Consider the following 16,996-nt stretch of genomic DNA (forward strand, 5'->3'; position numbering starts at 1 on the left):
CCTTTGCACTAGTACTGAAAGTGTTTGGCCAAATTGTCAGATGTATAAGCATTATGAAAGAAAGTGTGCAATATGGGACTTATTAAATTCGCCACCAAAGTTCTTTCGCTAATTTTTTTCTTCAATGAACGTAACAGAATTGTGTAAGCCCTGCAAAGTAGTTGAGAGAAAACACTTTACCATAGACAATTAATAAAGATGTTTGAATAAAAAAGAGTAGAGATCAAACTTACAAGTGTTGAAATAGAAACTGCATTCGTTGGAAAAATTCATCTTCTGCTGTTGAATCGAATGTTTTCGAGAAAGAGTTTATAATTGTTTTACGAAGTTTGCACAACCCGCCATCATCGTCATCAAGAGCAATCTAAAGTAATGATAATCAGCAAAAGAATTTCTAATATTGCAAAAGATGATAATGTTAATAAAAGAATATAAACCTCAATATATCTGATATTCTTGTAGTATCAATTTTATGTCCCTCGTCAATTTCTCTATTCCAATAAAACTTGATTTAATGTCCTTTCTCAAATCTTCAAGAGTTTCCTAGAAAATACTTTTATTTGCATCTCTGAATAGTTATCCATCTGCAATAAAAGAATATGCGATAGACTCCTAAATTTTTCAAAAAAATCACATTCTAAAAATAAAGTTAATTACTAAAAAGGTATTCATTTAAAAGTCCTACTTACAATATTTCGTGATAATTTTTCGTTACTAGCAAGCCAGAATTTTGCGCATGAGCTAACGCTTTGGATCGATATGACTCAAATAATGACGATATGTTCTTTGATTTAAAAAATGAACTATAAAATAGTTATTGTTTTAGAGGAATCACACTTGCGATCGACTGTAAGAAAAAATATACTTACAGGCTTATCCCCTTGACTAATGTATTCGTCAAACCCAATTCTTCTACGTTCATATTTAACCTAGACTCATCCTCATCGCTTTATCATACTCGGACTCACTTCCGGTTTTTGTGAGTGCAGGTCGTTTTCTTGGCTTGTAAAATATATCAAATTAATATATATATTTGTTTGTACGCAAATATTATCTGTGTTGTATTTATACTAACCTCTTCGCTATTTTCATAATCACGATCCAGAACCAGTGCTACCTTTGAATTAGAAGTCACAATACGCGGAGGAAGTTCGATCTGGGGATGATTTTTCGTCATTGTAAAAAGCAGATAATATATAAGTCTAATGAAATAACCAAACTCATCATCATAATCAAAGGAATAAGATATATTCCATGAAACGAGACGTAGTCTAACAACCAGAAAGACGTAGTTCCTAGTTGCAACATGGAAATAGAGGCGTAGTCTATTCCCTGAGGGAAGGCGTAGTTCACTATCACTGGCCGAGACGTAGTCAGGCAGCTACTCAGAGCTTCTATCTTAGCTAATAATAAATATTTACATAAAAAACACGTACATTAAATTCGTCAAGACATTTTTGAGCTCGTGCACTTTTTTCTTTTGATTCGTTACTTGGAATAATCTTATTAAGTGCTTTCGTATAGTTCCTATGCTCCTGACTCTTGTAAAATCTTTGCATACTGTCGTCTGTATTTCAAGAAAGAAATTAGCGTCCAGGTTGCATGTTCTTCAAAATAATTATGTTTGTAAATATTGAATTTGGTATTTGTAGTTCGTGTTATTTGCGTGACAGGTGACACCAGATTTGTATCACTCCTGATTTTAGATCGTTTTAAAAAAAATTCCATTCCTAATATTAGCAACAATATGATTAATTTTTTGAAAATTTTCAAGTGATATATTCTAAAATTACCCCATATCTTAAAAGACAAAAAAAAAGTGTTTATCTAAGAATCTAACATTTTTTTTTACATTTTTAAATTAAAATATGTTATTCAAAGTGTAATTAATAGTCTAATGTGAAAATAGTTGCTTAAAATTTATTTTTACTAATTTTGTGGATTCATTTTTTTTTTTGAAAATGTGCCTATTTTATTTTGAAAAAAAAATCTAAATTCCAATGAGAAAATTGACATCCAAAATTTTCTTTTCTTAGATACACAATGCCGACAAGGGTTGATTTAATTTGTTAATAATCAAAAAAAAAAAAAATTTTAAGGTAAAGGGATGTGATTAGTATAGAATTGTGTGAAGTTTTCCCACGAAAACTTTATCTTCAACTTGGGGACTTTCCTTTATACTAAGTGGTGAACGACTTCTGGCCCGTCCAATCTCTACCGAAGTAGGTGGACACCCCACCCCAATATATGGAACTTGTCCAACTCACCGTCGTTTAATACTTTTATTTATCTTATTTATTTTCATTTATTTAAAACTCTTTTCATAATAAAATAAATTCTTACATAAATATTCTTTTTAAATGTGTTAAAATTCTTTGCTCATAAATATTATTAACCTGGTATTAATCTAATAAATATCAATAATTATACAGTATGTTCATTAACGTTAACATTAACGCAATTGAGATTTCGCTTTAATTGGTCAAAATAATGAAGGTGCCAGAGAAAAATTAAGAAAACTAGAAGTAGAATTTCACACTTGTAATTGAACGAATATTGTTTGTATGATTCCTATGATTTATCCTCATTTTCATGCTTTTTAAATTTATTCTTTATATTCAAATAATGTATTTATTTGTGTACAATTGCCAAAAAAAAATTGATTCTGATTCATATTAACAGTTTCAATATTTTGAAAATTTGAAAAATACATAATTCTAGTCTAAATTAAAATTTTATTTTTTTTTACACGTTATACACATAATTAAAAAAAAAATGCCATGAATTTAATTAAATAAATGTTACAAATTTAAATGAACTTTATTTTAATAAGACCGATCAAAAGAATTATATATATCAGATAAATTTTTTACGGGTTTGAAACAATTTAAATATGTTATATAAGTTAGTAAGGATATGTATAATAGTTTTTAATAAAACGTATACAGACATGTAATCCAATGATACAACTAATGATACTTTACTTAAAGAAAAATTCTATTAAAAATAAATAAATTTTAATGTTTGGTTTAATAAAGGTAATGTAAAAATAATTTACATACCTGTGTAAATATTATAGCAATATCATTGAAAAAATTAATGATTGCAACCCAAAATAATTGTACTTTTACTGCGTGGGATAATTTAGCATTAAAATTAACATCAATAATTTTAGGCTTAAGACAAAAAAAATTAAGACTTGGAATCGGAATCCGTAACATTGATCCAAGCAATTTAAAATGTATAACATCAACTCCTACTAGTATCGCAAATATTACTACAATTACTTGATTATCTTTATAATCTCTTAACCATTGTGAAATTTTTCGATATTTCTTTTCCGGATGATCTGATTCTCTAAGGCTTCCAAACCAGCTTTCAAACTTTCTCAGAATCTTTTCAAACTTTCTCAGAATATAGTCTTTAAGCTTTTTAATCTGTTTTTTGCCACTATATTTCTCAACAGCATTATTCATTTCTTTATCCCCATACACTGCTGTAGGTTCTGCATGGTCATTAAATTTTCTTAATTCTTTTTTAAAGTCGTTAAGTTCTTTTAGTAAATCTCTTTTATCTTCACTTGCAAGTTCATTATTGATAATAAGATACTCGGCCTCATTCAATTTTTCTTTAAGTTGTTCAATTCTTAATTTATTTTTCATGGATTTAATAAGATAATTTATTTTATTTAATTCTTTTTTGTTAACGTTATCTTTAATTTCTTTCAATAATTCGTTAAGTTTATTCAAATGTCCACTAACATCTAATAATTCTTTTGTAGAACCTTCAACTTGCATAAATTCTCTTATAAAACTGTTAATTCTTTTCAATTTTTTTACGATGTCTTTTGAATTTAATTTTTCATTAACATTTTTTAATTCTTTCATGAGATCGCTAATTACTGCTAATTCTCTAATTATTATTTTTAACTCTCTTTTAATTTCTTTTAATACTTTCGTAATTTTTTCTTGGCTGTTGACACCATCATTATTTATTATTAATCCTGTTGTACCGCCGTCTTCTGATTTATATTCTGCTAGATTGTTACCTTCTTTTAAGTCATCTTCAAGTTCTTCTAATAATTTTTGTAAGTCATGTCTCATAAGTTCATCACGTACAATTTTAAATGCAACCATTAAATTTGTGATAAAAGAAGATGTCATAAGGAAATAACTAGAAGGGGAGAAAGAGAGGAGAAGGAAAAAGAATAAATAAGTACTGGAAAAAAAAATAAATTTTTATTCATTTTCTTTTTTTTTATTTAGTTTAGATTGGTTTTTTCTTTACCTTGCTGAATCATACCAAATTATAACAACTAATCTTTCAATAGCGTTGGCACAAGAATAAATTGTAAATGTATTATTCTAAAAATAAAAGAAAGAGAAGGAAAAAAAAAGGTGTACAAAAATTTTTCGTCAGAATTCTTCCAGAGTTAAATTAAAAATTTAATGAGTTTTAATAATATTAAATATATATTCACCCAATAAGCAAGTGATAAAAAAAAGACATCTACTGCAATTGATATAATTACGTTTTTCCAATTTTCTTTTATCCAACTTGCTATTTAAGTATAAGATTAAAAAAAAATTATTTGAGATGAAATCCTTCATTCGAAAAAAAATAAGATTCTTACGTATGATTTGATATCCATATTCAGCATCCAAATAATTTGTATATTCTCCAGAACCAATGACAGTGGTAAGTTTATTCTTTATTAAAGTATCTAAATCACTAACGATCAAACTAGATTTTCTTTCGGTTTTATTATTAGTCCTTTCAATATCAATAGATAAAATGCATGAAGTATCAGTTTCAATTTCATATCTTCTATTTGTAGTTATTCGTTCCGGACTAACCGGAATTGCTTTAGCCAATTCTTGTGTTAAATTATCAAAAAATTCTTTTATTTTAACTTCATCATCTATAAAACTTACGAAGTAACCGAACCCATCTGAAGTCAATAGAACTTTTCCTTGGTATTCAGATTCAAAGGATGATTTTTCTGGTAATACCAATAAAATAATCGATGAAAGAAAAATAAGAAAAATAAGAAAAATAATATATAACCTCATTTTGAAAAAGTTGAATTTATTTTTTTAGAGATTCGAATTCTTTAAAATTAAAGGAAAAAGAAAACTAAAATTTTTTTAAACAAATTTATTGAGCAAGACTTTTTGAATAAAAAAAAGATTTTACTTTTTTCGTTTGTGTAACAATGGTTAAATATTTATTGTTTTTTTTCAGGGTTTCTTTCATTCAAAAACTTTACGCTACTAAACTTAATTATTTATTAAAAAAATATATTTCCTTCTTTTTTATGCAGTGTTCTTTACTTTCAATTCCATAAATAACCATTTAATTCAAACACAAACTATTGATAAGGTAAGAAAACGGACAAATGAACATCATTGCATATTTTTTCAATACAAATTTTTTTTTCTCGTGTTAACGCATATATTTGATTAGATGAAGCTTTTTTTTAATAAAACTAAAAAAAGTAAAAAAAAAAATCAGTAGTCTAAATTTGTTTACATTGAACAAAATTTGTGACGTACTTAATTAATCAATAATACACGCATATATCCTTTTTATATATATACTTAACAAAATGAGAACAATTTAAAAAATTTTTAAATAAAATTTTTTTTTTTCAACAAATTAAGCCCTAACAAATGAACGCTGTTGCGACAGAAATAGATATTGGTAAATAATATTGATAATATTAAAATATGACGATAAAATTGATACTGATATTGATAAATTATATTAATAGATCAACATAACAATAAGCCTATTACTATGATAACAATATCGCCAGACGGAAAATACCTAGTTACTTATAGTAAAGATGATCAATCAATTGTCGGTTGGAATGTCGAAGATAAAGATGAGAATCTACTTAAATTATATAAAAAATTCAAATTAAGTAATAAAACGGATGAAATATGTGTTTCCAATGATAAAATACTTGCGCGTCTTTATGACATGTCTAATAAAGGTGCTATTACAAAAGGTAAGTGACAATTATTACAAATTTATGCAGATTTATATATTTTGTCTAATTATGGTAAAAAATTATAATTAATTAGTAAGAATATACGATATGAAGAATAATCAAAATATTAAATTAGATCTTGACCTTCACTATTATAATTATTGCAAATTTAACTTTAATTCAAAAGGTGAACTTGTATTATATGGTGAACCTCTTGATAAAATTTATGCTTATTCTAAAAATAGCAGCAAATGGAAATGTGAAAGAATATACAAGATACCGAATGGTTTTGAAGCGATTAACATATCAAAAGATGATAAAATTTTCTTATATTCGGATAATTCCATTTATGAATGGAATCTTATTACTGAAAAAAGTATAAAAATATTTAATAGTGACGAGAAGATATGTGACTATAAGGTATTAAATATATCTGATATTGAATTATTTCTCAAATCTATTTGAAAATACTTTTAATTAATTATATATTAAACTTTTAAGTCGGTTATCGAAATTTTTAGTAACGAGAAGTTTATTTGTATAAGAATCATAAATAAACTTATTATTTATTCGAGAGAACTAAAAATTCCTATCACTTTGGATATTAATAATGGTAATTATTTTAGAGTTAAAAATTGTATAATATTATTAAGCTTTATACTAATTTATTATTTCATTTATTTAGCGTCATATACTCAACTATTTTATAATTTTATGCATCATACTGACTTAATTTCTTTATTACTTCCTTTAATAAGTAATAATAGTACTGGAAGTTCCATTACGACAGGCTATTTAAAAGAGGAGCGTTATCCGGATAACATTCAAACTACAACCGAGTATGCATTTGGAATCTTAGATAAAAATATTTGGAAGGTTAAACTTGAAACGTTATTAAAAATGAATTTAACTTACGAAAATTCTAATGAAATTATCGAAAATTCTAATGAAACTATCGAAAATTCTAATGAAACTATCGAAAATTCTAATGAAATTATCGAAAATTCTAATGAAACTATCGAAAATTGTTACTTTGATTATGAAACTATTGACTGGTACTTTGATGATGTTAACAAAGAAACGAATAAAACAGATGATCACTTATCAAAACCATGTATTGATAATATTAATGCATTATCTCAAAGATTCATAAAAGGAATCATAAAAAATGATTTAAAACGAGGGAAATTTGAATGGATATTTGATTGTAAAAAAAATAAAATTACACTGGAGATTTTTGACATTAGTAGTGAGAGAAAATTAATTGGCAAAAGAGTTGATTATTTAGATTCTGCTGAACATCAAAAACCACTTGGTATTGAGTTATCTAATGACAATAATATTATTATTTTGACAACAAAAGGTCTTTTTATTTATCATTTTAATGAAAATAACAACAAATTAATTTCCTTAAACTATTACTATTATATGAAGATCGACGATAATATAGAAGAATTAAAAAATTATATATCTTCAAAAACTACTTTGCCTTTACCGAATCATGAAAGTTTCAAATTTTGTGATGAATGGATTTCATCTGTAATAGAAAATAACGAAACCTTTTCAAAATACGGTGGGGAATTACTAGCATTTGGAATTAAAGAAAAAGATGTAAAATTGATAAAAGATATCTATAAAGAATATATAAAAGATATTAAGGATTTTTCAAAATACGGTGGGGAATTACTAGCATTTGGAATTAAACATAACGAAGAATTAGTAAAAGATATATATAAAAAATATATAAGAGATATTAAGGAAAATTTTTCAAAATACGGTGGTAAATTACTAATATTTGGTAACGAAGAATTAGTAAAAGATATCTATAAAAAATGTATAGAAGATATTAAGGGAAATGATACTAAATCGGGGGATGTCTATAAAAAATTTAGAAAATATAATAAAGTAATCCTTTTAAAACATGGTGTCAAACTACTAACATCTGGAATTGAAGAATATGATATAGAATTAATAGATGATATTTATAAAAAATGTATGAATTATTTTAAAGAAGATTTTGTAAACAATAGGATGTTTTTAAGTATTATTAATTCTACAATACCCTTATTGAATAAATGTTATCCAGAATATATTTCAAGATATTCATCAGAAACAATGATAATCGTAGATTCTTATAGTAAAGAATATAGAAATAGTAATTTACATCTTTACTCCTTTCAATATTCTAATTTAACTTGGTGGTATAAAAGTGAAGGATTAATAAGCGAATTTTATAATAATCATAAAATGATATTCTGGATTATAATTATTATATTTGATATCTTAATACTTTTACCCCTGGTTCCCATTATTCTTATTTTTCATGCTATATTCTTACTTATTAATAATATTTTTAAAAATACAATGCCATCAATTACTCTTATGAATCCTTATATTAAATTTGTTAATTATCCACAAGACTATAATTTGTTTAAAGAATTACTTATACCTCAATCTAGTCCATTTGTTAAAACAATAAGTAGGGATATCTATAAGACATGGAATGGTGAAACAATAATTAATTTTAAATGGAATAAATTTGGAAAATATTATTATGCAATAATCTGGTTTGGATTTATGGGTTTACTTGGATGCTTTACCGCTGCTGCAACAATTCCTAAACAATACATTGATGATAATGTTCAAAAACAACTCTTAATCGTCTCAATTATACTTGGAATTATTCATTTGAGTTTTGAAATCCGCCAGTTTGTTTATAATCCTACTAAATGGTTCAGTGATTTTTGGAATATATTTGGTAAATATACATCACATATTTTAATTACTTTGCTTATTATTAAGGAAAAACTAATAATTAATTACATTATTATTTAATATTATAGATTTAATTGCATTTCTGCTTCCAATTTACACTTCTATTTATTGGCTTCAAACACATAATAAAAATATTCAGTTACTTTCTTTTTCATGCTTATTTTTGGATATAAAATTTCTGTTATTTTTTAGAGTATTTGAATCTTTTGGTATATACTTTGCAATAATCATTAGTGTTGGAAAAAAAATTTTTTCTTTTTTAGTGGTTTTGTTTATTATTATTATTAGTTTTTCGCATACATTTTACATTTTATTATCACCAGAATCTAAATTTTCTCCTGATGACTATGCAAATACAAATCTTACAAATAATAGTGATTCAAATAATCCTTGGAATATAGCTTCTACTTATCATCAAGTATTTGAAAACGGAACAGTTGATCCAAATCCATATTTGATTCAACAACCTGATGAAAATACCAACATGTTTATAGATTTTGGGACTGCTGCTTTTGCAATGTATAAATTCTTAACAGGTAAATGAATTTTTTCATAATATTTCGTTACATATTTTTGCAAGTAATTTTAATAAAATATTATTCTATCATAGGAGATTCAGGTGCATTATCCAATTGGACATATAAAAATGATCCTTCACTTGCAATATTGACTGTGTTATTCTCATTCTTGATTGTTGTATATCTTATGAATTTGTTTATTGGATTATTAAGTAATGCAATTGAAGAAGATAATAATAGGGTGTCATATTTATTACAAAAAGCGGAGGTATATCACTGTTATTATTTGATTTAGTTATTGTAAAATTACTAAAATTTTTCAATTTTCTTAGATTCTTGCTGAAATTGAATTATTTTACCTATTACCATATCAGAGACGTTGGGAAGAATGGTTTCCTGAAGTAATGTATGTACTGTAAATTTGATTATTTGATTTTTTTTTTTTCATGAAAAATTATTTTTTGGTAATTTATTCCAATAATTTATTTTAAAGATATTATTATGCTGACGCTAATAAGATTCGACAAATGATTGATGAAATGATTAATAAAGGAGAATGTGATGTAGAAAAATTTACAGAACTAAAGCGTAGAATTGATAGTGGAACTACTTCAAGACAAGCATTAGAAGAAATACGTATAATTTAAGTTGTTGATGCAGTAAATTTAGTAATTGCTCCAAATTCTTAGTTAACTGTAAATAACTAGCTTCCTACATTATTTATAATTTGGTCATGGGAATTATAAAGTATTATCTTTCGCAATATAAGTTTGTAATCAATTATAAACATTTGTGTATTAGTAGTACATACATTGTTATTTGAATAATAAATCATCTTAAAAAGTTGAAATTTGGTTTTATCAAATAAGCGCAAGATGGCAAATATGAAAAAAATTTTGTTTTTGATAGTTGATTTAAATGATCATATTTTGTAACAAAAATGGCTAGCAATATAACATAAAGTTTTTGAAATTTTAACGAATTCATCTCTTTATTACTTTGCGTCTTTGCCTGATCAGTTATACTTTCATAAAAAGTATTGATTGTAGAGTTATAATTTTCTTTATTTCTCTCACTAACTATTTCAAAATTATTATAATTAACAAATTTAAATAAAACTTGATAATTGGAAATAATTGATTTATCCTCGTATGAATTTAAATATCCCATTTCATTTTGTATCATATAATTTTCTGTTTTAGTTATTTCGGCAATTGTTTCTTGATTTAAACCATTTTATAACATTATAATTTTATTTTTCATATCACTCTTTTGCTTTGGATTAAATTCTCCACCAAACGAATAATTCTCTAATTGTACACCATACATATTTGGTACAGCATATTACACTTCGTGACAACTTATTATTTTCCTCCTATTTGTCTTTTGAATTATACTTCTCCTGTGGAGAACTTCTTCCTCAGATGTTACATGATTCAAATTCTTATTTTTTTGTTTTTCTTGCTGGTTTTGCAATTCTTCCGTAATTAATTCTTTTGATTGGACTACTAACCCGATTTTGAGTTTTTAGATTATTCACTTTGCTTTGGAGTGGCTCAATATGATTTTTATATTTTTCTAATTCATTCTGACTTTGTTGCCTTAAGAGTTCTTCATCACTTATTCCTACTATTATTTGTCGAACTGGATGTCAATTAACAACTTTACATATTAAATATCAAATAAATTTTTTATGATGTTATTATGGGTTGTTTTTGAACTTTATTATCAATCAATTGGATGATCGATTAATCATGATTTATATTTGAATAAAATGTATTTATTTTTCGAAAATTACAAATTTATATGGCTCTTTATTATCTGAAAAAAATATTTATTAATTTTAAATTTGTTAATTTTCAATTCCAATTTTCAAGCTCCAGTTCAAAATCTACAAAAAAAAGAAGTTAAAAGAATGTTAATAAATATTTTATATAAAAAAACCAAAACCTGTTTCCCCTTTGTTAGTAAACATTCTTATATATATATATACGTATATAAACAAAATTCTGTGCCTCTCCTCTTTTTTAAAACACTACCTACCCATCTTTAGTGTAAGAGTAAAGTAAAGAATAATCCCCATCTATTCACTTTTTCTTCATTTGTAGATGTGAAGCTCGAGTTCCTTCTAAGTGTAAAAGCACAATGATTTAGAATGAGCATCGGTCCATTTGCAGATAAATGGTGCCATGGAAGAAGACATGATAACATTGATCTCGAAGAAAATATTATAATTACGTAATTATGTCAAATAAATGACATGCTGGGACAGGTTAAAGCTCACCATATTTTACTACGCCCTTGAGATACAGTTTCGATAGAAATCATCGATAGTTTTTTAATCAAAATTTTTTTTTCGGTTTCTTAAATCAAAATCATCATTTATTATTTTTTTTTTAGAAGTTTGCTATTTACCACCACTGGTGGTCAGCACCGGTGTCACATGATCATATATATTACGTGACTTCGAAATTTCTTAATACGCAGAAATGAAATTTTTACTATTGTTTCTAATCTGTATGTAAAAACTTTGTAATAAATTTATACATTTAATAAAAGAAATTGATACAAAAGCTAAATCTTTGTTTATTTTTTATTCGAGTGCAAGTGTACAACAATTAACTATTACACTATTAACTGCCTTACCCAATTAAACTAAGTATTCATTTCTTTGTTGGCAGATGATTCAGCTTTATATTTTGGACATCCACGGATATTATGACCTTTTCCGGAGCAATAACTGCATGTTTTCTGTACTGTTACATCATCAGGTTTTCCTGATGTAATACGATTATTTTCTACCGTCGATTTATACTGCTTTGGAGGTCGTCCTTTTGGTTTGTGATACTTATATCAGGAAGAACGGATAAAGGTTGAGGATTATCTTGAATAGAAGATCCTTGCGAATCCTGTAATGATTTGGTACCTGAAAAAAAATGAAATTTTTAGTATTTTCGAAGCTTAAACCTATGCTATACAATATATGGTAGTATCTATGAAGAAATAATACTTACTCTTTTCAATGCTTAAACCGGTACTTCTACGATATTTCATAATAAATTGTGTCAAAATTCTAATTAATTCAGCTGTAACATCTTTCATAACAGCGATTTGAATACTCGTTTTAACTATAGATATCGCGGCGCCATATTGAATTTTTTTATTGACCTTTTCTCTGATCGTCAGAGTATATATGTTATCTGTTCTTAATTGATTCATGTAACTCAATGGTATCGTTGTATGATTTTTTTCACCATTTACAATCATAATAAAACCCGTTAAGTTGGTAGGCGGATCTGAACTCAAATTAAACCAACGTGTATGAATGTGTGAAATATGAAATATCACGTTGTCTGACTGAATAAGCACCCTGAATTGATGATGGCATATCATTCCTTGATTGACAATAAACATACAAGTGCAAAGTAACATTGCATCTTTAAGTATAACAACGTAGTGTGATTTGGAAGTTTTCGATGCAATATACGATACTTCCCAAATCTCAGTAATATCATTGTAAGATACCATTAAGGAGTTCCCGCAAACGAATTTGAGGTATATCATGTGAATGTCACTTGATACCTTATCAGTACCCTGTAAAAAATCTGATCCGTGTTTTATCTTTCCATGTTTTTTCCGTGAATGTATCATTTTAATGGAATTTATAGCCTTAAATCATGGAAATTTTCATCTCGCTAACACGGATATCCGTGAATGTATCATTTTCACAGAATTTTTACGGAAGACACGGAGAAATAATGGAAATATTCGGATAAAAATTTTTTATAGGGGTAGTCTTGGACAAGTTTTGATCCTCTCCGCCTAACAATCCTAGTTCGTTCATGGGTGTTACATCACCATCCACAGGAGTCTGATTTCCCAAATGCACTGGTTTGTGAGATAGAGTTTTCATCAGAAGTTGTAGACTTGTCTTGCAATACTACCGGATAAAAGTTTTGATCTCTCTGCTACTGCAATCCCAATTTGGACATATAGCTTTACCACGGTGGTCCATCAAATATTTTTCAAGGCACATTTGGTAGTAAATACATCCACAGGTGGCCATAGTAAATTCTTTGATTGGCCCATACGGTTGAGATCCAATTATCTCTTTTTACATAAAATGCATGGGTTTATCTCCGGGATATAAATAGAAGAAAGATAGTATTATTATTTGCGTTGAGTATCTTCATTGCAAGAGTTAAACTTGTTTTTTATCCATACTGCCTGTCCTTTGGTTGCATATGTTGAGTAACAGCCTGAATTGGTCTGTTTTATAGTGCTGGTAAATGTCTAGGAGAAAGTGATTCCCGGATCTTCATTAGCAATTATGCACTGCATTTCGTTATTACATTAATCCCCCTTGCGAATTACTGCGATTAGCATACACATATCCCCATCATATGAAATATTGATTGCCAAAAAATATCTAATTATCCGAATATTGTTTTGTTGATATGATAATAGCACGTCCGGATACATGACACGCAATAAATAAATAGATGTCTTTACCATGAATTTTCTACCACGGATCACATGTTTCTTCGCGATACAGATAATAAATTTTTTATTAATTCGTTTTGCAATTGCTTATCTTCCAATTTCGCAACTCTAGCCTTAAGCTCAACATCCTCAGCCTTAATTTTATCGTTCTCAGCCTCAAGATCAGTTATATGTTGCCTCAATAAGTCTATTTCGGATTGCCTGTCTTCGTACTATATACTATAGGATTTGTTTTAAATTTTTAAAATTTCAGAGTGAGAAAAAATAATGCGAAATATATACGCAAATCGTACGTAGCACAGCCCCTATTCCGGCGCATTTCAGGTGATTGATCTCGCATGACGAAATTTCTCGCATACTATTGGGATACTAGAAATTATATTTGCGTTTTTCTACTGTTGATAATCCTTTTAATAATAAATGAACTTTTTGTTGTTTCATCTTTGAAGATTTAAACGGAGTATCGAAAGTTTATTATCTCCATTTAAAATAGAAAACGTATTTTCCTAATATATACCGTTACGATTTAAATTAAAAAAGATTCTAAGTTTCCAATTTCGTCAAATTCCTTAGATCGGAATATTATTCCATCGTGGATACTGGATAATATTTAATCGGATCTATATGATTATATCTTAATTTTAAAAATTTGTATAAATTGATCAACGTAATTTTTAAAAAATCATCTGAATGTCCTTTAACGAACTCTTCAAATCAAAATTATTTCTATCGGTTATATTATAATATCCCGTGATTACATTTTGCGATAAAAATTGCGTTTTAAATAAAAAGAATCATTTTTAATTGATACTTGACATGTATGTATCACAAAAATCTTTATTAATATAAATAATTAACATGTGATTTCACATTGAAAAGCACGTTTGTCAAAAATATTTCGAGGCTTATTTTCTTCCCATCATTATTCGTATCCGTAATAAAAAAAGATAAAAATTGAAGTACAAAACAATTTAATAATAAACGATATGTTCCCCGTGACCGACCCAATAATCTTGATCACAAATAATGATAATAAAAATATTAAGTATGGAATAAGAATATTATAAGCCGGGGATAGTGGTCTGTACTGGAGCAATATTGCATACACTATTGAATACACCGCATGACCAGCCGGTTTGTGGGTCACGCAGGCTAAGGCAAATGAAACTGTATATCAATATAACAAGAATTAGTTCAGAGTTTTTTGTTTGAATTATCGACATTAAGATAAATACCAGAAATGCTGATCGCAAGGACATTTCATATGCTTGCAGTTACGGTCATGTTCGATAATTGTACCACATCTCGGGCATGCGCGGCACGATGGCACTCCGGATACGTTTCCTACTTGCTGAAACCATAATATTAATAATATTAACGATAAATTATACAATTGTGGAGTTGGGGCCTTCGGGCAGGGTATCTTACTTTTTTGACCGCATTGTTGAGAATGGCTAGACGTGGATCGACACCTCCACAGAAATCGTTATTACAACGATAACCATGGTAACTCTTAACTTCGTGCAAGCAGTACCAACAGAATGCGAATTCACTAGCGCCCGGCCTCCTTGAGCATATCAAACATATTACTGATGTCCGATTCTTATCTCTTCTCTCACAACATGTGGAGCACTACCGATGGCACTTGAAGTAAACAAGAGCTGAGAAAAAAAACTCGAAAAGTGAATTCTCACCTGAGGACATTCTTGAACACCGAGAGCCCGAAGAGCATAATTTTCACTAATCTTGGTCTCAAAATGTTTGCACTCTTCGTCAGTAAGCTGACCTATCTTGCGGATGTCAGCATATTGCCATTCCACAAGGCAACGAACATCGGTTGTCGCTTGATATACACAACGAATAGTGAGAAACATTACCAGTTGACGTCTGACAGAAACGTGTGAGTACTCACAGTCAGTATACGGACAAAAAAATTGAAATTTGCCTTCGCTAACAAGTGATCTGCAAAAGGCAGTCAGGGATTCAGGATTAATAGCGTGGCCACATGGCATCTGAAAAGGGGGTTAAAGATATTTGAAATTAAATGTTGTTTTCCAAATCGTCTGAAAGATATTTATTACCTTTGCACGTAAGTTTTCTGGGTCGTCATCCCAACTATGGATAAAAAGATTTAGATTGGGCTGGTGAATGATTGAGCAACTGGGAGTACTTACGTGATCATGTCGGGTTCGTTAGTAAGCTCTACGCCGTCGTCGGAGCTATAACTGTTCTCATTTGAGCCGCCCGGGAGTCTGAAATACAAATTGTTATTAAATGTAAACATGGTCAAAAAAAATTCCGGATGCAGTAAAACTATTAATTGTAAACATAACAAATAGATATCATCAATCTTCAACGGCAGATTGAAATTTTTTTTCCCTACCTAACGACCAAATGAAGTGTAGAGCGTTGCTTTATTTTATAGTGCCCCGCTGTGTAATGATTTTCGAGTTCTTTCCCGGCAAAGATGAGACGTAGATGCTCAATTTCTACACCTGGTGTCTTTTCTTTCACCTTTATCTTAATATCTATAATCCTGGAAACATCAAAGGAAAATGTCAGTACCAGATTTAGTTGTTTTTCATTACTAGTTTCACGTATTATCTTTACTTAGTTTCCGTCGTGATATCATTAAGCGTAGATGTAGTTCCATTGATGCCATAAACGAATATTTGAAAAGCCATTTTCAATTCAGAATAAAGTGCTGTTTGGCAAAGGAGCAAATATACGTGGTCGGTTGTTACACCAATTGGTGATCTGGATATTCTTAGAGATTGTTTTTGTTATCATTGTACGTATTGTACGGTACACGTAATCGGAGCTAAATTAGTACTTTAAATTCCGGAAATCCGGAATTTTTGAGATAACGGACTTTTTTTTTGCATGCCGGCACATTGTAAATAACGAATCATTACATTTTTTAATGATGGTTGGATTGGAAGAGAATATTAATTAATATTGATATTACAAGCATAGCGGCCTTTCGTTTTATCACAATGTCGATCATTTTCCGATACTTTACGATTTTTTTTTAATACTCGCTTCTGGTGAAATTCACTGACTTCGCCTTGATTTGTATAATATATTTAAAAGTAAAAAATTTCGGTGAAATTCAATACTAGTGTTTACAATACGCGTGATTATGGTAAATATTTTATCCCTAACATATGAAAACGCCATTTTTCTTTTTTTATTTTTTCGTGTT

General features: G+C 28.1%; 4 protein-coding genes across 4 annotated transcripts; 1 reads left to right on the forward strand and 3 right to left on the reverse strand.

Moving 5' to 3' along the window:
• Positions 1 to 8: 8 nt before the first annotated feature.
• On the reverse strand, positions 9 to 1,559 carry OCT59_027688 (uncharacterized protein; the record flags this gene model as incomplete). The annotated part of the gene is made up of 9 exons (XM_066137159.1): positions 9 to 150; positions 234 to 364; positions 438 to 455; positions 555 to 612; positions 690 to 803; positions 870 to 885; positions 969 to 1,002; positions 1,076 to 1,156; positions 1,437 to 1,559. The coding sequence occupies 9 exons, from the start codon at positions 1,557 to 1,559 to the stop codon at positions 9 to 11; spliced, it is 717 nt and encodes a 238-aa protein (XP_065993575.1).
• Positions 1,560 to 2,856: 1,297 nt separating this feature from the next.
• On the reverse strand, positions 2,857 to 5,072 carry OCT59_027689 (uncharacterized protein; the record flags this gene model as incomplete). Its single annotated transcript, XM_025326995.2, has 5 exons — positions 2,857 to 2,997; positions 3,063 to 4,173; positions 4,288 to 4,364; positions 4,481 to 4,560; positions 4,634 to 5,072. The coding sequence occupies 5 exons, from the start codon at positions 5,070 to 5,072 to the stop codon at positions 2,857 to 2,859; spliced, it is 1,848 nt and encodes a 615-aa protein (XP_025173375.2).
• Positions 5,073 to 5,672: 600 nt separating this feature from the next.
• OCT59_027690 (uncharacterized protein) lies at positions 5,673 to 9,935 on the forward strand (the record flags this gene model as incomplete). The annotated part of the gene is made up of 9 exons (XM_066137160.1): positions 5,673 to 5,703; positions 5,774 to 6,013; positions 6,090 to 6,415; positions 6,497 to 6,608; positions 6,681 to 8,474; positions 9,094 to 9,306; positions 9,381 to 9,556; positions 9,621 to 9,694; positions 9,782 to 9,935. The coding sequence occupies 9 exons, from the start codon at positions 5,673 to 5,675 to the stop codon at positions 9,933 to 9,935; spliced, it is 3,120 nt and encodes a 1,039-aa protein (XP_065993576.1).
• Positions 9,936 to 14,593: 4,658 nt separating this feature from the next.
• On the reverse strand, positions 14,594 to 16,481 carry OCT59_027691 (uncharacterized protein). Its single transcript, XM_025319595.2, has 9 exons — positions 16,402 to 16,481; positions 16,175 to 16,327; positions 15,966 to 16,043; positions 15,873 to 15,906; positions 15,704 to 15,803; positions 15,486 to 15,634; positions 15,220 to 15,423; positions 15,027 to 15,142; positions 14,594 to 14,958 (listed from the first exon to the last, which is right to left on the reverse strand). The coding sequence occupies exons 1-9, from the start codon at positions 16,473 to 16,475 to the stop codon at positions 14,853 to 14,855; spliced, it is 1,014 nt and encodes a 337-aa protein (XP_025173372.2). The 5' UTR covers positions 16,476 to 16,481; the 3' UTR covers positions 14,594 to 14,852.
• Positions 16,482 to 16,996: the final 515 nt, after the last annotated feature.

This window comes from Rhizophagus irregularis, chromosome 7, assembly GCF_026210795.1.
Source record: "Rhizophagus irregularis chromosome 7, complete sequence".
In the NCBI taxonomy this organism is placed as follows: Eukaryota; Fungi; Glomeromycota; class Glomeromycetes; order Glomerales; family Glomeraceae; genus Rhizophagus; species Rhizophagus irregularis.

Coding starts and splice junctions, on each gene's coding strand:
- OCT59_027691 (XM_025319595.2), bottom strand. CDS start 16,475: ATGGCTTTTCAAATATTCGTTTATGGCATCAATGGAACTACATCTACG. Junction 15,907..15,965: donor AACGAACCCGACATGATCAC/GTAAGTACTCCC, acceptor TTTTATCCATAG/TTGGGATGACGACCCAGAAA. Junction 15,635..15,703: donor TTTTTGTCCGTATACTGACT/GTGAGTACTCAC, acceptor GTGTATATCAAG/CGACAACCGATGTTCGTTGC.